Here is a 24687-nt window from a genome sequence, read left to right on the forward strand (position 1 = left end):
TGGTGAGCTTTTCGAAGCAATGTTTAAAATTCATTTTCAAACCATCAGCGCGTCTCTCAAGACTGTAATTTAGCACGAATGACGGAAATGTGCAAAAGAATGTACCCAGTGAATTTCATTGAGATCCATTGACCTCGGAAAATCGCCGGAGTTGGACTTTAACGCAGTAGCATTGAAGAGCTCGTCCCGCGGAAATTCTGGTGGCGGCATCATATAGTGTGAGCAAAAATTCATCATCCTGTTCGAGACCGAAAAAAAAAACACAAAGCTGCAAATAAATAATGTCAATTTTTTTGTTCAAGTGAGACAACTAGCAAGCAGGTGTTTTGCCACAGAGCCACGATATTGCTACAAAAGGGAAATAAAAAAAAACAACCATACGATTGCTACGTAGAGGAATCGGTTTCCTCAACACCTGTATTATTGCGTGGCAGAAGGGTAATATTTCACCAAGCGTCAAAACAAGTAAACTGCAAAACAAATGGGCGTTTCAAAAGTCTAACTATCACACAAAGTGCTCAGACATATTTTAAGATTACCTGTTGTGAATGCATTAACAAAGTGGGCAGCTGGATTGCAGGTGCGTATAGGTTTGTGTGCTGCCTTATAGCAAACAGGGCATGTGCCTGGTTAACCTCCCTGCCTTCTTCTCGATCTTCCTTTCTTATACGTATGCGTGCTGGGCTCTTCGATGATTCGCAAAAGGAAGAATCATGACGCTGTGAGCCCTTAATAAACTCTACCAGTAGTAGGCATTCTAGGACAGTTTGAAACGGCCAGCGTTACACTCACAGTCATTTTTTTTTCTGACAGCAAGGTTGAGGCATGCACCAAGAACCAAAGCTATAGTCTAGCAATACAAAAGATGACGTGCACAAGGCTCGATTACGTAGTCGTGCCCTACTCATGAAAGCGAAGATCAAGCGTCCTTTGCATTAGAAAGTAGCGTGAAAGTATCACTTTTGAACTTCTCGCTAGAATTTCCCGTAGTGGCATGAAAAAATAAACGTATTTATTTATTTATTTTGTACTTTGGCGACGTAGGCTCAACTAAACTTTCTAGTGCCCTACTAGACACCGTCGAAGCCAGTAACGTCATGGCGACTGGAGCAGTAATTTTCAGGGGGCCGTAGCCACCAGCATTTTCTCTTTAGGCGTCTTCTCGCATCAAGCGCGAGGTGTTTCTCATTTCCTGAAATAGTTTTTTACCAATACGAGGTTATTAATCAGTGTAGATCGTCATGTGATGACGTAACTATGGTGTCACATTACGTGTGTTTCTCATTTCCTGAAATAGTTTTTTACCAATACGAGGTTATTAATCAGTGTAGATCGTCATGTGATGACGTAACTATGGTGTCACATTACGTAACGTCACATGCTGGCGACATCACATGACGTCCTCGCTCGGTCAAAGATGGACCGATCCCGGAGGCATTGCGAAACACCGTGACATGCAGAAAGCTTCCAGTTCCTCCTATATTAGAGGAAGGACAAAACTATACCTTGTCACACTTAACGTTATCGTGTTAGCACAGTGTGCGTAAACATGGCGGCGCTTTCGAACGCCCACTTCCAAGTGATTTTGGCGTAGTTGTTGAAAGATTCACTTCCATTGCAGCAAACAACTATTTAAAATGGCTTCGCTTGCCTTTATTTAGCTTCGATGACTAACCCCCGAATGCAGAGATGTTACTTGACTCGTTCTTGACTCAAGACAGTCTTGCAGGTCACCATATATCGTTCTCGAACTTGCGGATGACTTGAAGGCGACTTGGCTCGGTCGACGTCAGGACAAGTTTCAAGTCAGCTGCGAGGCTAGCTTGAAAGCGACTTCATGCGTTACTCCAACATGACCACCTCTCGAATGGACGTCGCGCGGAGGGTGGCGGCTTTTGAGTTTGCTTGCCTCGCCATAAGCGTAGCATTTTATGAGGCGCACTCCATGCCGAAGATTCTTGGACCCGCTTTACGTGACCGAGGAAATCCGATGAAGTTGTACGACGAGCAACGCTTCCACGCTCGGTACAGATTCACGAAGAACGCCGTGCGGCAGCTGCTGGGTATGTTGCCGCTCCGTGAAAGTTGGGACAACCGAGGACAGCCTGTGCCCCCAGTGTTACAGCTACTGATGGCTCTCAGGTTTTACGGCACATTCCAAACAGTCACCGGGAATCTCGTCCGCATTCAGTAGTCGACAGTTTTCCATGCAGTACGAAAAGTTACGCGACCCATCGCAAAGCACCTGTACGCAATGCTGGTGCGCTTTCCGCAGCCGGCAGCACTTTCTGTAGTTATGCGGGACTTTTATGAAGTGGCTGAGTTCCTTGGTGTTACAGGCTCTGTCGACTACACACACGTGCGTATTAATAGCATCGGTGGGGAGTACGCCGAAGTGTTCCGTAACCGCAACGGTCATTTCTGTTTTTCTTAAACACGACGACGATTTCCGCCTCTTTCGGTACAAAATAACTCGGTGCTGTGTCTGTGGGCCTCGTCTATCCTTTCGTCCCGTCTAGGGCGCTGTTTCTCGCTCAGAAAGGCATCGCTTGTAGCACAACGCTCCGTAAAATTCCACACACATAAAAAAGAGGTGCCCCTATCACGGGTTTTTTTATCCGCTTCGCCATCATGCAGCGATACACTGCTGCACCCTGCGAGACAGAATTCTGCTGAGGGCAATGTCCTGAACCCCACTTTTTCTCTTGTTTACCAAGCTCAACAAAACGATACGAATCGCATTTGTTCCCAGAACTTTTTTTTTTCATAATAACTGTGACCTAGCCCACTATGGGTATGCACACAGGCGAACAGAAAGGCAAATACCGTGAAAATCGCGTCACCTCGTGAGCAAGGTTAGCACAAATACATGCCGTGGCGTTCGATTGGGAAAAAAACGATGAAAGTACCTAACGCAATGCTTGTTTCGCCTCCAAACAAGCAACCGTGGAGAAACGCGCCGCATTTGGGTGGCCACTAAACCAGCGGGCAACGAACGTTTTACAGAAGCAACACTGCGCATCGCTGTGGCGGCAGGCACCACGTGCCGCTCGTTAGCCGTAAAATGGCAAGAATACGCTTGTGGCCCTTGGTTTTATAGTTATTTTGAAATGTGTGGTCTTTTTTTGCTGTAATGCTTGCCTTACGCGAACAACTTCATTATTACCCTCGTTAGCAGGCAAGCAGCTTGTTTCTGCTTTGAAGCTCGTTCTTGACTTGACCAAGCAAGACAGCTTGAGCATCTATGAAACGCGAAGGCTGACTTGGTCGTTTTGAACTCCGCTGCTTGCTTCAGGCCTACTTGCTCAAGCTAAGTTGAAGTCGCGAGCCAAGTAACATCTCTGCATACGGGGGTAAGTATCACGGGTAAACTAGCGTAATTTCTGAGGTAGCTTGGCATTTCCATGCAATGTCTCTAGGCCTAACTAGAAGATCGACGTAAACAAATCGGCAGCATAAATGCTTTCGCGTTTGGTACGTCGTTCATACTTTACTTATTTTTTATTACTAAAATAAACTTGTAACAATGCTTCGCGCGGGGACGCAGGCCGACATTCAAATTTTTCCCCTTTTCACTGTGTCATTAGCTTATCAACCCTCCGAATGGTGGTGCCATCATCTCAGCTGGGGTACAGTATACTGCATATGCTACCTTATACAGTAATTCCTAATAACAGTACATATACCATATATACAGTAACTCTAAGCTGGGGCACGTAAACCACGTAAACACTATTCCGCTCAACATTACTAGATCTAATAACGTTGATCCCACTGAACTAAAAGACTCTGTCCACAACGTACGTTTGCTGCACGGTAATGCCATTCCTTTAACCCCCGATATCACGCTAACGCTATAGTATAACTTCCTAATCAAACACATCTATCTCCTCTATTACGAGACCGTTTCAAAAATTTTTCATGGCTTGGTGTTCGTCGTACACTCATGCACGATTTCCCCGCATGAACTGAATTTCGACCTTTGCGGCTGAAGTCGTAGTAGGGCCCGTCACTATCTTAATTTCTACAAAACGTGTCACCAGTAACGCAATACAAGGGGAAAATCAGGGATAGACAGTGTGATGACGCACTTGTTCAAGACTGTGTACACGTAGGTATATATGTCGATCGTATACACTATAGCGTCACCATTCGAGTTGCCAGCGGCACTTCTAACTTACTGTCCTGTGCTCCGGGCCCAACAGTACTCGGGCACACTTTTACAACAGCGTTTTGAGCTCGCGCAAGGAGAAAAACAGTTTATGAACGAGTGGTGCGGTCCAGCAGTGGTGACTGCACAGCGTGAAAAAATTCTCACATGTGAAGCCAATCACCGAGAGCTTCACGGGCCATAATCGGGACTTTTCAGAGCGCTTGGGACACACTCGACTGCACCACGCAAGAAGCGCGCCCATTCGTTTCGGTAGCGAAGGTGTGACGGGCTCGACAGCTTCCTCGGGTGATTCTTTTTTTTTTATTTTAAGTGCACAAGCGACCCTGCAAGCTGGGCGTTGTCTTGCAAAACCATTATTTTTTGCAGTGAGGCGCTGGCACAATGAAAAACAGAGAGGGGTGATGCTTCGGAGCCACTCAACTGATACTGCGGGAGCCGAGGAAATCGTCGAGAGGCCCTTGCAGCGGAACACCGAAGTTCGCGAATGAATTACGCAGTTGCACCTTAGTGTCTAAGTGAAGTCCTGGAACGGCGCAAGCGGAAAGGTAAAGCGGGAGGCCTTCGCGCTCCTCGCGGCTGCTGCAGCGGCGAACACGCTTATAGCGAGGGGGTTTGCGCGCCCGTTGGGGCCGCTGGGGGGCTTGAAGATGGTGTATTCGTGTTCTAAAAGAAACTCAATGAACTACTGTTGTACAGTTCGACAGACATCACCAATGTATACTGAAGAGAACATATGTTGAAATTGTAATAGAACTCAGAGCGTATAAAAAATAGTCAGCGTTGAACTCCAGTGGTGCATTTTTGACCTCACAGGGATAATGCTTGCTTGCTTGCTCGTTCTTATATACCTTGGCTCGTACCTACTATGGCGTATCGGGCATTATACCGGCGGTTATTTTTACGGGAAAACAAATTGTTAATTTTTTAAGAAAAAATGATTGAGTCATCTAGGGAATAAAAGAGCGGATAATTATAAGGTGATTTACCAATAAAATAGGTAAATAACTGATAACTGAAAGTAATAAATGAATGGTGCTTTTCAAGAACTACAATTCCATTATGTAAAAAAAGAGAGAAGAACAAAATTTAACAAGCAAACCTTCTTGTGTCTCTGAAAAATTCACAAAGTTCTACGCAGACGCTCCTGTTGCTGTCCCAGAGAAGGAGTTTTAAGGGAAAGGGTGCTTTTAGAATTAAGAGTAATGTTTGTTTTCGGAATATAGTTTCTAAACGTTTCTTTCTGTGGCTTGTGAAACGTCAGCAAAAAAAGAAAAAAAAAGGATCGATGCTTTCTGGTTTTTGACAGTAAGAGCAAAGGGGACATGGCGCCTGACGAGACCTGTGTAAAAAAAATTTAGAGGTGGTATGTGGCATCTAAATTTTGTGATGCCGTCGCGATTGCAAAGGCACGTTCTCTTCCTCTTCATCTCTCTTGACCGTAGACCTAGTACACACAGGTGCACATACTCAAACTACAATCGTAACTGTATTAACAGGTCTGTAACGGCTAGGGTGGTTCATTTTGCTGAGACACTTCTACAAAACCTTAATAAGTAATGAAAAAACTAGCCAAAAGCGAAACCGAAACAGGGCACTAATCCGTGCTGGGTATGCGTTGACTTCACAAAATACGCTACACGTCGCCACTGTTGCACGGTCATTGCACCCGTGTTTTCTTATTTCGCGCGAAAGGCCGGTTGGCGATGCCATCAGGCGGCATGATGCCGTGCTAGCCTGTCTGAACCATGGCCGGACTGTATAGGCGCGCCAGCGTTCCGTCTTATACAGTATCCGCAATGCCTCCGCTTTCATACACCGCCGACACCATGTTGTCGCTACAGACCCTCCCGTTGCTGCCGTTGCTAGTGTGATTCGACCAAGGCACCCATGCCGTTACGTTCGCGACTGCGGTTCACGAACAGCTAGACGCGCACGTGCGCTCACATCCTTTTCAGCAAGCAAGAACGCCTTCAATTATAGTCTAAAACGAACCCTAACTGCGTCTAAGGCTCCTCGATTCTGGCTCCCCTGCGCCGCTGTGGGGCGCGCGCATCGAGGAAACCTAACTACGTCAAGGTCATTGCGCCCCTGGAGGTGAGCAGTAGCGCTAACCGCGGAGAAACGCTAGCATTGCCTTGCAGCTCCCGCGGAAGGCGACCAACGCGAAAAGCAGACATGGGCCGTCCGGCGGATGCCGGCTGGCCACGATAAGCAGCGCCCGAGCGAAAGCACCAGGGGCTCGCTGCCACCCCAGCACAAGGGCAGTCGCGAGTGCCAGAAGGCGAGAGTAGCGAGGGCTGCTCACCGAGAAGATGTGACGCCGAGGTGATGTGTTGCCGTATCGCGATCACCCTTTTTCGCGGGGCTTGGATAGTTGTTTGCCGGACAATAGACTGAAGTATTTTCTCTATCTCTGAACTCGACAGTGAAGGCCATATGCTAAACGTTTGCACACTTTTCCAGTCATCCGGGTCCTAATTTATCAGTGAGAACTTCAGCGATGAATGCAGAGTAACATCGCCACCTTTTGATATCAATCCGCCGGCACAAGATGCAGCTGACGTGCTCCGCCTCGATCTGCTCGTTTTTCAAGATTGTGCATGCGTATACTGGAAGACCTGATATCAACCATGACTAACACTGCAGCCAAGAAAACTGATCAACTGCCCGCATCGTCATTGCCGCGAGGAAGAAAGCGCGCGCCGCATCCGTCTGCTGGATGAGGCGGAGTAAAAAAAAAGTAGGCATGTTACGTCACACGCACATAACATCCACTGTTTACAGGCGTGATTCCGGAATCTGTTACTACTTTTAATAATTTTTTACATTCTTATGGTTTTGTTTATGGCAGATATAGAGTACCGAAGAGAACATTTACTCAGCTCTTCCACCAAAATGTTGCCCTCTGAACTGCAGTATTCACGGTATATTTGCAACATGCAAAAGGCGTATACTATATCTTCCACGCACTATGGCAAGTGCAACACCATCGGTTAATGCCCGAGACAGTTCACCTTCTTCCGCTAGTTGCGTTCCACAGTGGCACAAATCTCTATGTGAGAATATGTTGAAAGCTTTAGTGAAATCGGTGGATATCGGTGAACACCTCCTATTGATGACAAGTGTGGGGCAGACATCGCGCCCTTCCATTTGGTGACTACAGGTGACTTTGGTGATCGCATGTACGGTACGTACAGAGAGCGGCATGTACGTACCGGTAGCTGGCGACCCAGTCGATGCCTCTTCCCTCGTCCACCATATACTCCGTGTGTAGCGGGTTCTCCAGCAGATGCAGGATCCACACCTGCTTCCTCTTGAAGCCCAACGAAGGCCCACTGTAGCCACCTCTGAAGACGACGGCAGCCAACTTGGTGCTCCTCTGGACGTCGTTGTAGTTGTTGTACAGGTAGCAGTCGTCCACAGGACACCGGTCGTGCAGGAACCGTCCCCGGCCGTCCATAAAGTCCGCCCAGGGCCCGACCAGCATAATCACTTTCGTATGTGGCCCTGCGCCGATCGAACGCAACAACCTTCTCATCATCAGTTACTAAGAAAACATTCCAGCTCCGCCCACTGCCATCGACGTCCCTCCCGCATACAACTTGCGTAAACGTTCCGTACAGAATTGCCTACTCACGTTCGCGACGACTGCAGGCTCTCTTCAAGTGTTTCAGATGACATTGCCATACGAAAACACGTTTTTTTTTTTTGCTGGTTTTAGACCCGAAGCTTGCACGTACTGGTAAATGTATTGGAGATGCTGACATCGCTACTCAGCCATACGTAATAGCTTCGGTAGTGACGACGAATCTTTGAAGCTTGCTATGCAAGGCACTTACATTAGCCAAGAAAACAAGTGCTTATGATTCGAACGGAAATGAGCTATCACTATTGCTTTCCACAGCTGCAGGACAGGGGCACTGCGGCGTTGTGGGCGAAGCTTACTTTTTTTTTTTAGTTGCAGTAACCATATTTTTGTTTTTCTCTTGTGGAAAGGGCACATAACTGGGTAGAATAACAGCGTTATACCAAGGTGTTGTTCCAATGACGGAAAGCAGAAATAGCTGTGACGAAGGCATTATGCAACAAAGGTGACGCTATAATTCTAATTTAGTTGTAAAGAATTAAGACAGAAGTGTTTGAGAAGAGGATGCACGGTTTTTCAAACGCCAGTTGTGGGTCCTATGGAAGAGCAACATTTGGTCAGATAATAGTACGATATCGAGAGTTACAAAGCATTGTTACAACGTATCACCGCGTCTACATGTCAGCAAAAACATTGCACAAGCATAGAAGCACCAATTATAAATTAGACTCCGAGAAATAATCGACTGAACATATAAGAAAAGAAACTGTATCACAACGGTGATACAGTCAATTGCCGGTTTTAAGAAAAAAAAATATAATCCTATATTTTGTTCCCGTTCAATCCAACCTGCTCCTTTCATTTCTTTGCACCGCAATCACCCCCCCCCCCCCCAAAAAAAATCCACAGTCTACCATTGCAACACAATAGATATGCCCAATCATATATGACAACAACGTGTAATCAATTGAATTACCTGCCTGCATAATTAACAAGCATCACGGATTCCATTCCATTCAAGAATATCCTTAAAACAATGATTACCTAATTACTCCTTTATGCTTATTCAACAATTTATTTATTTTGCTTATGGCCCTCATGTAATAAACACAAGATTATTGTTCACCATTTGTTTTTGATAATGTTTTATTAAGTTGTTAGCAGTATTCGACTTTGTATGTCTGTTCCTTTACTTTTTTATTGTTATCACCCTTCCCCCTCTGCAACACATGCACCCTGAGGAGTAAGTAACTAACCAACTAAATAAATGAAAAAATTGGCAGATACCACGTACAGTGGCAATCGATTATATGCGAAGCACGAATCAGAAATTTTGATAAGTCACTCTAAAATCAGCACAAAGTTACGAGGTGGAGGTAAATGATGCCGTACATTACTTTCGTGTCATGATTATCATGCTGGGATGTGTCGTTCACCTTCGTCATCTATTCACATCACATGATACCAAATTTAGTATATGTGGAGCTAGGGAAATGGCTGCGAGCACGCTATGAGCGTGGTATGTTGTCATGTTCTTAGATGACACGCGTGTCAGGATTATCATGTTTGCTCCAGTCATATATTTCATCATTCAGTGACGTCACGTAACACCAAATTCAGTATATGTCGAGCTAGCAAAACTGCCGCGAGCGCATCATGAAGGGTCATATATAGTCCAATGTAGCGTTGACGCATGCGCACGCTGGGCACAACGACGCTAGGTTAAAGAAACGCAAGTGCTGCATAGTCTGACGCCAGGCGCGACCAGCGTCTGTCGGTGCGGCCCGACGGCAACCAGCGCGAAATGCGACATGCTGCATTTCGCGCCGATGCGTTACCCAGACAACACTGCGTCTCCCTCTTTTCGCGACAGAGGGACGCCGGACGCACTGAAACGCGCATGCGTCAAAGCAACGCAGCGCGCGCCGGCCAGTATATGGCAGAACCAGCGCCTGGCGTGACAACGCCGGCATAACGCGACAAAATGAGCGCCAGCGAGCACGCGCACCGCGTCACGCCGAAATGTATTGGCGCTTTGACTGTCGCATGTAGCCATGTTCTCACATGACACGCATCTCATGGTTATCGTGTTTGCACCAGTCACATACCTTTGTCAACAATTGGCGTCACGTAACACCCAATTTGACATATGCGAAGCTAGTGAAACGGCCGCGAGTGCATCATGAGTTTGGCATGTAGTCATGTTGTTACATGACACGCATGTCGTCATTATCATGCTTGGATGTGTCATTTGTCGTCCGTTCACGTCACGTAATACCGAGTTTAATACATGTGAAAATACTGAAACGGCCGCGAGCGCATCATGAGCGTAGCATGTAGTCATGTTGTTACATGACACACATCACATGTTTATCATGTTTGCACCGGTATCACACCTTCGTCATCCATTAACGTCCCGTAATACCAAATTTGGTATAAGTCAAGCTAGCGAAACGGCCGCGAGCGCATCATGAGCGTGGCATGTAGTCATGTTGTTACATGACACGCATATCATGATTTTCATGTTAGGGTCTGTCGCTTGTGTTCACCATGCAATAATGTCATACCATACCAGTTTTGAAACATGCCATGTGAACGAAACCACCGGAAGAGCTGCAGGACCATGAAAAGTAATTCATGACATTCGTGAAATACATGTCATGATTTTCATGTTATGACTAGTCAAATATGTTCTTCATACAATGGCGTTACGCAATAACAAGTTTGATATCCATACCATTATCGAAACGGCCAGGAGAGCTAAAGGTCGTAGGCGGCTAGCTAGCTAGCCAGCTAGTCTAGCTAGCTAGCTAGTAGTCTAGTAGTCTAGCTAGCTAGTCTATCTATCTATCTATCTATCTATCTATCTATCTATCTATCTATCTATCTATCTATCTATCTATCTATCTATCTATCTATCTATCTATCTATCTATCTATCTATCTATCTATCTATCTATCTAAAACGTTCTAGATAGATAGATAGATAGATAGATAGATAGATAGATAGATAGATAGATAGATAGATAGATAGATAGATAGATAGATAGATAGATAGATAGATAGATAGATAGATAGATAGATAGATAGATAGATTCTCCTGTCTCTCATTCTGCATTAGCAGCCACTGGCATGTTCCAGTAAGAAAACGAAAAGACGCCAGCTGCTTAACGAAAGACGCCAGGTGTTTTCTAAAGCAGTAGTTGTCATTCCCTATTAGCAGCCATTGGCATGTTCCAGTAAGAATACAAGAAGACGCCAGGTGCTTAACGAAAGACGCCAGGTGTTTTCTAAAGCAATGCTTTTATGATCAAAACCATATCGCGCAACAGGTTAGCAGTTCATGATGCTCGTTGCCGTCGGTGTGTGCACGTATGGATAAAGATGCCGAAAGGTGGACGCGCAGGGCAGCAGCGGCACACGCCCGCAGACAGGACCCTGAAGTGAGAGCCCGAGAGGCAGAAGCGCACCGGGAAGCTGCGCGACGTCGCCGCCAAGATCCTGCTGTACGGGAACAAGAAGCCACATCAGCCATGGCAGCGTCGGCAAGATCCCGCCGTACGTGAACAAGAAGCTGAACCGGCACGTCAGCATCGGCAAGATCCTTCCGTACAGGAACGAGAGGCCGAGGCAGCACGTCAACGTCACGAAGCAGATCTTGAAAACGATCGACAATGGGAAGCGGCGAGGAATCGCGCATATCGCCAGGCGAACCCGAAGGTGAACGCCAGGCGTCTGCAAAGCGTGCCAAGAAAGACCACGAAGGTGCACACGCCCGGTTCGATACAAATTTCATGAAAATCACCTTTAGGCATAGCTGTAACGTGTGCGATAGACTCTGGTTCTCTAACAACCTAATCACGATGTCGTCGATCAGAAACGAAAAAGTCTCGCCATAATGACATCGCCGCGTTGCAGCGCGCGTTTCCCGCCGCAACCGCCGAGGATTACAAGGCTTGCTCGAATTGTAAAGATTCCCTGACGGGCGGCAAGGTACCTTTGATGAGTGTTTCAAATGGTTACAAGTATAAATGACTCGGTACGACCTGTCGGTGGTGTTGCAGCTTACGTAAAGCAAGCCGAAGAAGCTCGAGATATGGAAGTAGCACTCTGCACACAGCGTGACGATGGAGAAAGTGCTGCAATCGACTTTGGTGGGATCACCGTCTTCATAATGGACCTGGAACCAAATCTTCCCATTGAAGACATCAAGCTGTTCATTGACAGAGACATGTGTATATATATACAAGTCGAAACCTTTCATGCTAGTCGGTGACTTTAACGTTGACACTACAGACCCCAACAAACATTGGTTGATGCATCACATGTCATAAAAGTACGAAATCAAATGCATCTCTTTTGAAAACCCCAACACAACCACTATCAGAGGCACCTGCATCGACACTGTGTTTGCCAACTTTCATCTGCAACTAGTGCAAGAACCATTAAGCTTACATTTCACCGACCACAAAGCGGTCATAATGAAAGGACAACAGAAACCAGGAATAAGAGTTTGATAAAACATTTCATCAATCGTTTCACGTCACTTTTATCGGGCGAATGAACGGGCGAAATTTCACGGTTTACAGATGATTGCTTCCAGAAGCTCCGCCCAATCTCATCATCATTCACCTCGTGGATCTGCCTTCATTTTTTTATTCGCTTCTGTAAGTCACTGCAGTTGTAGGTATAGTTGCTGTACTGCTATACGATGCCGCAGGAAGTGCCATACCGGCGAAGGCATTGATTTCCGCAAGTTCCACGGCGAAGAAAGGTAGATATTTTCTTGCCAATGCACACATAATTGTTGTTTTCTGTCAGCGATTTTACATTGTTACCGCTGTCAGTGTTATGCGTTTGTGTACTACGTACATTTGCACTGATGTTTCACGTGTTCAAATGCTTGCGCTTCTCTAGACTTTCACTCCACCGTGATTTGCTTGCGAAAAACCCCACCTGCTTGTGTCCTCGGCTTGAACTTCACTATGTCGTAATGCAACAAAAAGCGGGGATGTTAAGCCGTGCTCGGTGAAAGCAGGAGCTGTAATTCGAAGCTGTCACTGAATCACCTCGTACTGATTTTTTCGAATGTTTTGTATAATGGTGCCTACAATCTAGACACGCTTTTTTGTTCGTTTTGCCTCTGAAAACGAAGGCGAACTCTCGATAATACTTCCAACACAACAGATTTTTTATTGAAACATAATTGCTAGTTTACTGTCAATAAATAATGTTAACCCCGTACTCACTCGTGAATTGTTTTTACCGGTGCGAGCTGCCTTTCGGTTCCATGTAGCCGTTGTAGGCACAGGTGCTGTGTTTCGAAGAGTGCTGTGGTGTGCTGGTGGGCGTATCAACGCGCTTAAAACAAGCGGGTGAAAGATACGAGACCCCCGTAGCCCTGCACGAACCCCGGTCTCTGTCGTCCACTTCTGTTTTAAAAAGGATAGCCATAGAGTAAAGAATCACCCGTGGCAACCGCACAGGCACATACGCACCAGCTAACTAAATGGCAGATCCATGCACCACCGCTGCTTATCTTGCGTACTGTTGTAAAGGCTACAGCTTCCCTTCTCTGAATTTGTTCATCATTCTAAGGACGACGGGCGAGCTCCGGGCGAACGTAAGCTACCGGAGAGTATCATACAATAATACCTAGAAAGGAATCTGGCGCTGCGATCTTGTACCTCCAAGGGAATTATATGAAGTACGGGCTTCGGATTGGATAGGGTTATAGCTAGCAATTTCTACAGTTTCAGTTTCATTCTTAGTGCAGCGCGGGTAGTAGGACGGTGAAAACGGCTGAAGCAGGGCCTTAGTTGTTGGAAGAGGCTGAAGACTACTAGATCTCCTTATATGCTGCAACGTTGCAGCAAAAGCCCTCCATATGTAGTAGACGCGATGGAGAACTTTAGTTGGAGCTTTACAAGTCGTATTTGACAGTTAAAGCAAAGCGTCGTCCACTCACCGCTGCGCATAGATGCAGCGTCTCATTCCAGTGCAAGATATTTCATCGAGTTCATGTTTTTTAAGTGTGAATACAATTTATAAGCGACCCCAAACCATCCACCGCTGTTGGCGGCGTCCGCAGTCTTCTCTCTATCTTTAAAAGAAAGAGGACTTGGCGGGCCGCAGCGCGACGCTCTACCGAATAAGCCACGGACGCGACGCTGATATCGGTGTCAGTAACGCGCCTTATACCCCCTCCCCCTTCGCTCGCTCCTCCGCTCTCCTCGCTCGCTGCAGCTGCGCGCGCACCCCTCTCTCTCTCGCGCGCCCGCCTTCTCTCTCAGTCTCCCGTCGAGAGCGGGGAGTAAAGTTAAAATCCGTTGGCATTGGCCAGTGAGTTAACGTAAACTCCCCGTGTGATCAAATTGCGATTCCCAGGAACCATTACACCATAAAGGCACCATAGTGTGATTAATAAATATAATAGTGCGAATTAATAAATACCCCTCATAGCATCACCCCGTGTATTCGCACTTAACCATGTTCACCCTCGGGAAAATGCTTGGGAGTTTTTTCTCACGTGTGCGTCTGGCCTAAACTCATTTTAAACTGACTTCAAAACGTAGACGAAGCTAAGTAGACGTACCATCATGCTCCGCCATGGAGGAAGGAAAAACATGGAAGGGAGCTTGACGTCACGCACCCAGCCTTGGCAAGCCGACCCGTTTTGAAGCCTTCAAAGTCGGCCACACACGTGACCTGTTGCCATGAGATCACGCAATAAACGAGACTTGTCGAGATGTTCTTGTTTGGTTCTCGGTAGTATTTAGTGGGGGAGCAGCAGTTCGGCCACTTCATGGAGTGCCCAGCTGCTCGGTGTCCCCACCTGCATTTCTGATCGTGGTCTCGTTACGTTTTTCTCGGTGCTTGTTCCGCTTCGTTCGTTCCGTACAAGCGAGAAATTCGGGCGAGTCGTGAATGAATCCCGAACCAACGTTAGACGTGCACTTCAATCGAATTAGCGAGATCATTGTGAGCATAGGACGCATGTATTCCTCACACTTTTGTGACGAATATTGTCATAGGGTATCCTTCCCGGGAGTGGATAATCGCCCTGCAGCCGGCAGAATTGTGCGGGTGGAACTAGGCCCATGACCATTCTTTGCTACAGCTCTAGTAATGCTTGTAGATACAGGCAATTGAAACTGCCTTTCAGATAAAACCAGGTCTTTCGCACAGTAGCTTCAGATATCTTAAGAGTACTGGTCTCCGCTGTTCCCAGCACTGTTTTCACTGACAACAGTAACGAGTGATAGGTGATCGAAGGCAAACAATCTTCTTTACAAAGCCTGCAACATGCATCGGCGAATTATGGGGAAAAGTACACCCTCACTCACGATTTTGTTCATCGCAACTAAAGGGAGGCTTAAAAATCGCGGCGTTTACGTTCGCTTTACAAGTAAAGAGTTTAGCTTCTGAAATAGCAGCATACAACACGTACAAAAACACGAGCCGCAACGCAACGTTACCGCAGAAACAACTCTACCTGCAACAGGGCACAGCCACGTAGTAAAACTATCGCTCTTCAACTTTTCGCAATCATCTTACGCCGCATTCCTTTAGACGTGTCTACGTAAGATCATTGGCAGGGAAAACTCTTTCAACTTCGAAGAAACACTGCAATTGATGCCAAGGCCCAGAAACATGAGCACAGCGTTCACGGTAGTGCTTCTGCGCTACGAGCGATGAAGTACTTTTCAAAACAAAACGAAACCAAGAAAGCTAAAACCTACCGACCGCGCTGACGTTTTGGTCACGTGTTGGTCTGACTTGGTGGGCTTCAATCGCGTTGCGCAACGCTCCCTCCTATAATTTCCCTTCCTCCATGCGCTCCGCCGACTCGACTTCACATCAAAACCAGAAGCTCATTGGGGGCAGACCACTTGTACACACGCCCCTAGCATCGCAGAAGACGAAACGGTGTTTTTCACTTAATGATGTACTGTTATTTCCATTTAGAGATAATGCGTATTTTTGAGGGAAAAACAAGCATGTTTGTTTTCAAGTGCTGTAAAAAATATTTACTTAAATCTTGATGCCAATTCTGGAACGAAATGGCAGAGAAATGCATGCCCTGATGGTTGAAATTGCCCAGATTTCATTTTTGCCGCCTGGTCCCGACAACATTTAGCATTGAAGTTTGCGTACAAATAAGTGAAGCAAGTTACAAATAAATATAGGCTCATATCCCTTTTGTTTTACACACGCAAAAGAAGCGTCGCGAAATTAAAGAACTTAAACCGTCATAAGCGCATCCGAAGCCTCCACTTCCCACAATTCCCATGGGGGTACCAGCGCCGCCGACTGAGCCCGCGTAGACACAAGCGCCAGATTCCCTTCTAGGTATCATTGTATGAAATTCTACGCTACCGGAAAAGCGGGCTCACGAGCGGCCAATGAGGATCGGCGGAACATCGTGACGTAAGCTAGCGTGACGTGTGCTGGCGTAGCATGCCCGGGCACGCCAGTCGGAGCCGACGTCCGACTCGCGCCAGCCGACAGGCCTGCAGTGGCGCAGCCATCTTGCCGATTAAAACGATGTTTTCGGGCACCCGGGCCCCACGGGCCGGCATGTGCGCTAGCTGGGAATCGAGGTGCCCTAGGGAGAAGCGCGCTTGATTCCCACAAATAGTACGGCCACACAATTCGTAGAACTGCAGTTACTTGCCGATAACGGCCGTGCACCTTTATGAAAGGCCGCCGGAAGAGAACGCGCAAGGGCTGGTTTGCTCCATGAGACCATATTAGAGCCCTGCAAGGGCCCGTTTTTCCAGCCCGAAAACTTCGTGCATTGGCCAGCCCGAACCGGTGTTCTTAAATACAGCCCGTACCCAGCCCGCTTCAGCCAGTTGTACCTTGAACATAAACGAGACACTGCCCACTCTTCTGTTATTGTTAAGATACCTGTTTATCACAAGATATATTTAGTGAATGTTTTGGAACTTCTTTTCGTCTAGCGACTTTCACTGGTACACTCCGTGTACTTTCGGTTAATTACACCTGTAACGCTTGCGGTATAATTGTAGTCATATAGCTTGCTGTCTCATGCACGCAGTGCTAACATCACAATCTTGTTTTTTTTTTGCATTTCAAAGAACGACTCCAAATTCTAATACCTCTATAATGTGAACCAACAATTATAGTACTCATGAAGTAAACCAACCTCCACACTTTCTCTTCGGGTGGCCTTTCATGGATGCGCACGCTGGTAATCAGCAAGGAACGTGCACATCTACGAAAGGTACGGCCGAGCAATTACTTCATCGTTGTTGCGTTTGGCGGGCCACTCTTTTTCCGTGGCCTCCAAAACGGAAGAAAGGCAGCCGCCTGATTTTGTAGAGATAGGGAGCAGCGCCAAGACGACCTGCTGTTTCCGTTTACTGGGCGCTGCGTGGCTGAAATTATTCTACGGAGCACCGCTGTCCTTCGGATCCGCGCAAAGGTGCGACACGTGGCGTCTTCGTGTCCCGGTAAAAACCACAATGCCGAGCTTCCGCCGATTACGGACGTCGGACCATCACGCTGTGCGCCTCTGACTGATGAGTCGCTGACGCTCAAATCAGCACCAAAGGTCCAGGCATGGCCCCTCGGGACGCGCCGTGACCACGACTGCCGTTCGCAAAGCAAGGGTGCTGGGCCCGAGCGGCGAGATGACAGACTCGTTTCACCCCGTTCAAGCAAGATTCGCCGAAGGAGGCAGCATCGCCGAGGCCATACACGTGTTTGGTTTGTGTATGTGTGTTTGTTGGGGGTGGTGCCGGCCTAATGACACTCGTGTGTGCTGCGGGACATGTTATTGGACCGTGCCGTATGGACCTATTCCCTGATCTAGGGATTTGGGGAGATGAGACTGTATTTAATCAGCCCTCGCGGGCTGCTTAGATGGTTCACGGAGCTTGTTCAAGAGACAGCCTTTATCAATGTAGAGCTTTCAATGCAAAGCTTCGGGCCCGAGAGCCCGTGCTTTGTAAATAATGTAAATAAACCCTCTCTACGAAGTACAACGTTCTCCTGCCTCGACATCGTGATCCCGGATTTCTAGTGCCGAAAACCCCGGTCGCAACATCGTGGATACAGCAAATTTCGTCAATCCTTCGGTGGCGAGTTGACAGCATGGATTTTTTCTCTCTCTCTCTCTCTCTCACACACACACGCACGCACGCACACACACGCACACAAAAGAAAACCCCAGCCTGCTCCAATCTTTCTCCATGAAGAAACATACTTACATAAAGAGCAGACACTCCCGTAGGGCCCTGCGGCCCAGCTAGTGCGCTGCTTTCAGCGCCAGGAGTGGTTGGACAGACCCGATAATGTCTTCAGCATAAATGAAATAATGAAATTTCTTTCTTTCCGACGCGGGGATTTGAGCCCGTGTCCTCATGCTGCGAAAGCGAGTGTCTTTACCACTACCCTACAAACCCCCTTTTTTTTCTTTATTGAACTAAGCTACACATCCATGCGTCCGCAAAGGGAATACATGTACAGTGCATCTAAACCACAGGAATGTGCCTCTTTGTGTAAAAGAAATACAGAAAGACTAAGTCAAGTTGTAAAGCAATTAATTTCCTCAGTGGCACAAGATGTGGATCAGAAATGAAGCATTGCACGAATGTAATAAAATTTCTTCTTTGGGAAAAATTGATGCCAAACTTGGGTATTGTCCTCAAGTGGCCACTCTATATACAGCATGTTACTCTACGAATGCCTGCCTGATAAGGCAATAGAGCAACGGGACATAGCCCAATATGAGTTTATCGCAGAGACCTTAGGGAATATTGAATAGGGAGTTTTAGTGCTGGGTACGCATTCTCTTGGGGCGTTGCGGCCTTGGGAGCGGGCGGCGTTGCGTGAAAACCGGAATGCCTTTTAGTTGGCGCTATGGTGGCACGCACGCAATTGCAAGCCGCACGAAGTTTACACGCGCTCGCAGAGCCATAGCGTCTTGTCGCGTAAGTATTATTTAAGTCTTTTTATGATTTAAATTGTTAAATTAAATATACATAGTGATCAGGACACTTTTTTTTATTTTGTACAGTAATCTGGTATACGCAAAAAAAAAAGAAAATACAAGGTTACTGTAACGACAGTGTCGACATCTTGTGACACTTCGTGCAACCGCAGTCATGAACATGTTAGCTTACGCGTAATGTTTTTGAGGTGAAAAAGAATAAAAAGGTTACTCATTTGTAATATTGTCGCTGCGCAGTTTTTGCACCAGATTTACAATGCACAACGTTTCTGCAATAACAAAGTTGTGGTTGTCTGTTTCACTATGGCCGCGCTAGATGGCGCCACCTATTCAGTTGGTCGGGGGCTGGCATATTTTAGTTTTTACGTTCCAGGCCATTCTAGCTTTGGAAATCAGGCTGAAACTGTGAAATCGCTATAAGTGCTCGCACTTTGGCTTATTTTAACTCGACGGCTAGAGTATCCGCAATTCGGATACCGTGTGTTCTTGCGAAGGTGGACCGCGCGGACGCATGGCCCTATCGCCCCAGCGATCTTGCGACGCATCTGTTTGGGGTTTGACGCATGCGCAAAACCACCGCCCCAAAGTCCTGCGTACACAAGCCGCTTGGGTACCCAGCGCTCAAACTCCCTCATGTCTCATTTCAGATTGCAAGCACCCGGCCACTCAGACTGGGTCTCCGCCATCCTCAGGCACCAATAATGCCTGAGGGTGGTCATCAAAGCTTCGGTCCAGAGCACGCCCCAGTTACCGAGCCAGCTTCACGCTCAAGCGGAGACCCACGACACATCATCGTGGTCGAGTGTGTTCCGAGATCGCGGATGAGTCTCGGCGATCGCACTATAGAAATGATCCTATGAAGCACGATCTTGACGGAGCACGTGCTAACGACCTCACCATACTTCAAATGACCACGTTAAAAAAACAAGCCACGTAAGCCGCTCAGTGCTGTATTTCTTGTACACATTGGCAGAAATAAACAAGAACGTAAAGATATCTGCACAAAAGCGTTAAACACCTAGACCTTTTATAGCAAAAAGGTGATTTCTTCCACAAAAGCATCCAATGGAATTTTATTTCTTTATGTGGAAATTGAAATAGCCAGCGCGTGCACTCGCGATACTAGCACCACCTGGCGCCGCAAAAAGAAGTTGTTCTGAAAAAAAAATGTGTATACACCAGCCAGAGTTGCCTAGTTTGTGGTCTTCCCACTAAAAATGGCTGGTTTTATTATGCTTAGCGGGCGACATTGTTGCATTGCGGGAGGCGGGACTCTCGGTGGTTTTGAAGACATGCTAGCTTATTTTCAGGCGGAATGAAGACGTTTTCACTTAGATCCCACAGAAGAGCGAATAATTACAAATGGATTACATGCAAAAATCACTCCGGCAACGAAAAAATTTGAACCATATCCCGCTAAACGAAACCATGTATAGATGAAGAGCAGCGGGTGCTAACGCTTACGTTGGTGGCGACGTTGACGCTGACCCTCATGAAACAAAAGCCAAGTAAGGACGCCCTTGACTGAATTCTGAACGGGCGACCCAGTGCCTACCCCTACGGGGTGGCACTGGTCAGTGAATGGTTGTGCAGCGCGAGCCGTCGGTTTTAAAGACGATAGTATTTCGACAGTTATAGTGTACCGGACTTACCTGGATACCGGGCGTACCGTGATAGCAGGTTCGAATTGCGCACGCGCAAATACGTACGTTACCCGTGCCGCTTACCTTAAGCACGGTATTTTTCAGATTTAACGTTACCGTGTTAGTGTAGGTGTACGTTGTGCACGTAAAACATGACGGCGCTCTTGGACACTCGCTTCAAAGTGATTTTGGCGTAGTTGCCGAAAGATTCACTTTGTTCGCAGCAAATGACTGTTTAAAATGGCTTCGCTTGCCTCAGTTAGCAGTGGCTTCGCTTGCCTCAGTTAGCTTAGATGACCGAGGATTACGGATAAGTTGGCGTAGTTTTTGAAATAGCTTTCTATTTAGAACGTGTCTAGGCCTAAATACAAGATCGATGTAAACAAATTGGCAAACTTGTAGCTGATGTAAACAAATCGACAATTGTTTCCGAGTTTGGTGCGTGGTTCATATTTATTTAAATATTACTTAAATAAACGTGTAACAATACTTCGCGACATTGCGCGGTCAGACATTTTCGTTTTCTTTTTGTTTTCACTATTCTTACTTCTGAACCCTCCGATAGGTGGCACCGCCATCTCAGCTAGGGTACGTAAAATACGTAAATGCTATGCCACTAAACTATAACATGCTGTTCGCAACCAAGGAGGATTTTAAAAAATGCTGGAGTGGAAATCATAGCCTAAGAGTAAAGCCGTGCCTCTGGCAAGATGGTGGCTGCGGCAGCCATATCACTAGGGGCATAATAAAGTATCACCGTTCAGCGATTAGGTATGGAGCGTTTTCCTCGCACGCCCAACGAGTGTAATGTGGAAACTTTTTCGGGTCACATAGAGAGAGAGAATTATTTTAATGGGAAGCTGGCGAGGTTTGCCTGGTTTTTCACCTGACAGGCTACTCCAGTCGCCGGGTGATGGCAGTGATATATAGAACGATAAACACACCACACATACAGTTACATACACACATAACAGTCACATAAGACATTAAGTCACTCACACGCAATTCACTATTTGCGACGTTTCGTTCAAGCCTGTGGTCCGTAATAACGTCAGTAGCGCTTTTGTAGAGTTTAACACACTGGACGTGTTCTGCCGTGGGCCTAGAATATTTTTTAAGTCCAACTTTGTGTCCTGTTGCATTTTTAAGCCCATCTTCTGAGACTGTCTCTGGGATGCGTATTTAGTACACTCACAGGGGACATGATTTATGTGTTCAACGACATTACATTGGGCACATACTTGCTGAGTCGGACAGTCCAATTTTGTTCCTGAAGTAGTTCGTATATGAAACGTTTAATCGGATGCAGTGTAAACACGTTTCATCTTGCCTGTTGAGATTTCGTGGCATCTTGAAGTCACACGATGGATCAATCTTGTACAGAGGCCCATACTGTTGACTAGGGTCTGTCCAGAAGTATCGCTGGAGGCGCCAGGCGTGTGCCGACACTAGCGTTGCTGCGTCCTGCCTGGAGAAATTATCTCGACGATTCCTTTGACTTAGTGCTGAAAGTGCGTCTTAGTGTTACTAGTTTTCCTTAGTGAGCCACCGATTGGAGGCAAAGTACTAGGGAAATTCAGTCACCTATACAAGTTTTTGTGTGTTATCTCGTCGGGAAGAACTGTCTTTTAATCTAGAACTAACGTAGAATTAACACTAACATATCAAAGCAACTTGATCTCTAAGTGGGCACTAAGATGGCTTCACTTCTGCTAGCAAGGCATTGCGGGAGCTTCCACTCCTGCAATTTTTTTAGGGACGAAGCTCCTTATAACGGTACCAGTTCGTCCCTCGTAGCCGTTGTGGTATGTAACAAGTATAACATTTTGACCTTCAAGGTGGTGCCGGTGAGAGATTTCTTCTGTGCGTTGTTGAACAATAAAAATAGTGCTCAATGTACATGCCAATGGCTGCTAATGAAGAATAAGAGACAGGAACATTCGGCTTTTAGTTAAAGCACACGCTGCGATCCCCATTAGCAGCCACTGGCATGTACATTGAGCACTATCTGACAAGAAAGGGATGCTACGTTATACTCGCTGGGCGTAACCTCCTTGGTTTTAGAAATGTTTAGCGACCGTTGAGCCGCAGTGCTATGAATATAGTGAACTAGTATATACCATGAACTCGAGGTGGTTAAAGGTGGGAAGTAGACTCGAAGCGCAAGCCGTCAGAAAGTGTGCGTGTGCCTCCTCTCGTTCAGTCCTTGGAATGTCCGCTGGATGGCGGTGCTTCTATATGAGAAATATATGATGAAAAGATGCGAGATGGTGGTACTTGGAGTGTTGAATAGATGGACGAACGGACACACAGACAGATGCATGGATAGACGCATGAATGGACACAGGGACGGACGCACGAACAGACGAACGCACGAACGGGTGTATGGACGCATGGACGGACGAATGCTTCGCCCCACTCTCCATCATTCACTCCGTGGATATGCTGCCATTTTTTTTTAAATCCTCCTTGTTGGCAACGAACGCTTGCTCGGTAACTTCATTGCTTTACCTCCGCTGTTACGCTAATGGTAAACTATAACAGTCTACTTCGACGCAAATATTTTGGTTTGTCTACCTGTCTATTTGTCTGGTCGCCGTGACGTCACTCGAAAGGGCTACAATTGAATGCAACCCTATCGGGAGCACCCACCAATATTGCTCATGTTTCCGCGTTCATACTTGTACGATTATCAATAAAAAGCATTTATTGCGCACATTTGAGTAACAATAACAACGCGCTAATCTTTTGCGGTGTGTTTCTTTATACTAAGTATCGCATACATAAGTAATTCTAAGGGCCGTAGCGGTTATCAGGCTGCGCTGGCAATGAAAAAGCAACTGTTTCCAACCTTTTGCTAAGACTAGCTAAGACGACATGGTAGTAGCACCTACCCGTCACATTGCGTTCTACACCTTATCGCCTTCGAGACGAGCGCGCACGTCATCTTTCGTTTTCCAAGATAACTTCCAGACAACGCTCATGTCTGCCCCGCCGCGGTGGTCTAGTGGCTAAGGTACTCGGCTCCTGACCCGCAGGTCGCGGGTTCGAATCCAGACTGTGGCGGCTGCATTTCCGACGAAGGCGGAAATCTTGTATTTTCGTGTGCTCAAATTTGGGTGCACGTTAAAGAACACCAGGTGGTCGAAATTTCCGGAGCCCTCCACTACGGCGTCTTTCATAATCATATGGTGGTTTCGGGACGTTAAACATCACATATCAATCAATCAATCAACGCTCATGTCTCACGTGCCTTGATTCGCTTGCTCGCCTTCGCTGCACGCATCACGGCACTCGAACGCTGCGCCTCCTGAATACCACTCTCCGATATTCTCGCACAGAACATGTAATAAACATTTTTTTCACACTCTCCAGACGCATGATTATCGTGTTTCGATGACATTTGCAGTGAAACATGCAGATACGGGGCCAATTTTTTCTACTAGCAGAAGCGGCCAGCGTCGGCCTTGCGGGGCGAGAGAGTGGGAGGGGAGCGACAGTTTTGCGGGTGTTTTCCTCGGCCGGCACGAGAGGCGACCATGCGCAGTGTGCGCAGGGACAGCGCTACACAGGCTAGTCAAAGAGCTGCTTTGCATCTAAAATAGATTAATTTCGAAGTCCCTGAGGCATCGACGAGCCAATGTACCCAGAAATAAATATTTCGATTGTCTCCGCTGCCAGTGAAGGCCAACAACAACATTTCAACGACAGAAGGAGATCTTGTATGAACCAACTGATGCCGGAAGCAATAAATCTCTCTCTCTCTCTCTCTCTCTTTCTATATATATATATATATATATATATATATATATATATATATATATGAAAGTAGATGCGCTTTCACATAACTGTTTATTGTGCCGACGTCTCGACAGGAACCCTGTCTCTCTCTCTCTCTCTCTCTATATATATATATATATATATATATATATATATATATATATATATATATATATATATATATATATATATATTGTTAAGTGGTTTATTGGCCGACACTCAGCGATGATTCACGACAGCAACAGTCAAAGCGGGGATCGACTCTCTGCACGAGCTGCTCTTCTTCTTATGGAAAGGGCGACCCACTAGAAGGCGCTGCAGAGGACGACCCACTGTTCAAAGGCTTTACCACAACTACCCCGGGTACGAAAAGGGAGCCGCCTGGCGACCTAACAGCTGGTTACAATGAGCGGGTCATGGTAGGCCTTGAGGCGCTCCACGTTAACAATGTCGCGTCCTCGACGACGCATGTCCGAAGATGGTTCGATGGGTTCAATCAAGTAGTTGACTGGGGAAGTGCATTT

General features: G+C 46.7%; 1 protein-coding gene and 1 non-coding gene across 4 annotated transcripts in view; both read right to left on the reverse strand.

Annotated features, from left to right (window-relative positions):
* The window catches only part of LOC119169686 (glycoprotein 3-alpha-L-fucosyltransferase A), a 73064-nt gene that overhangs the window by 6511 nt on the left and 41866 nt on the right, over positions 1–24687 (reverse strand). The window contains exons 1-2 of one of the 3 annotated variants that reach the window (XM_075886986.1): positions 7812–8050; positions 7390–7681 (exon numbers count right to left, since the gene is read on the reverse strand). In XM_075886986.1, coding sequence (XP_075743101.1) covers positions 7390–7681; positions 7812–7941 — 422 coding nt within the window. In that variant the 5' untranslated portion in view covers positions 7942–8050. Of the gene's footprint in view, positions 1–6479; positions 6629–7389; positions 7682–7811; positions 8051–24687 lie in introns of those variants that run through there. The other 2 variants (XM_075886987.1, XM_075886988.1) reach the window with 2 other exon arrangements.
* On the reverse strand, positions 19402–19611 carry LOC119170901 (small nucleolar RNA U3). The gene has a single exon (XR_005109776.2). It is a non-coding gene; the product is annotated as a small nucleolar RNA U3 (small nucleolar RNA).

Source organism: Rhipicephalus microplus, chromosome 2 (genome assembly GCF_043290135.1).
Source record: "Rhipicephalus microplus isolate Deutch F79 chromosome 2, USDA_Rmic, whole genome shotgun sequence".
NCBI lineage: Eukaryota > Metazoa > Arthropoda > Arachnida > Ixodida > Ixodidae > Rhipicephalus > Rhipicephalus microplus.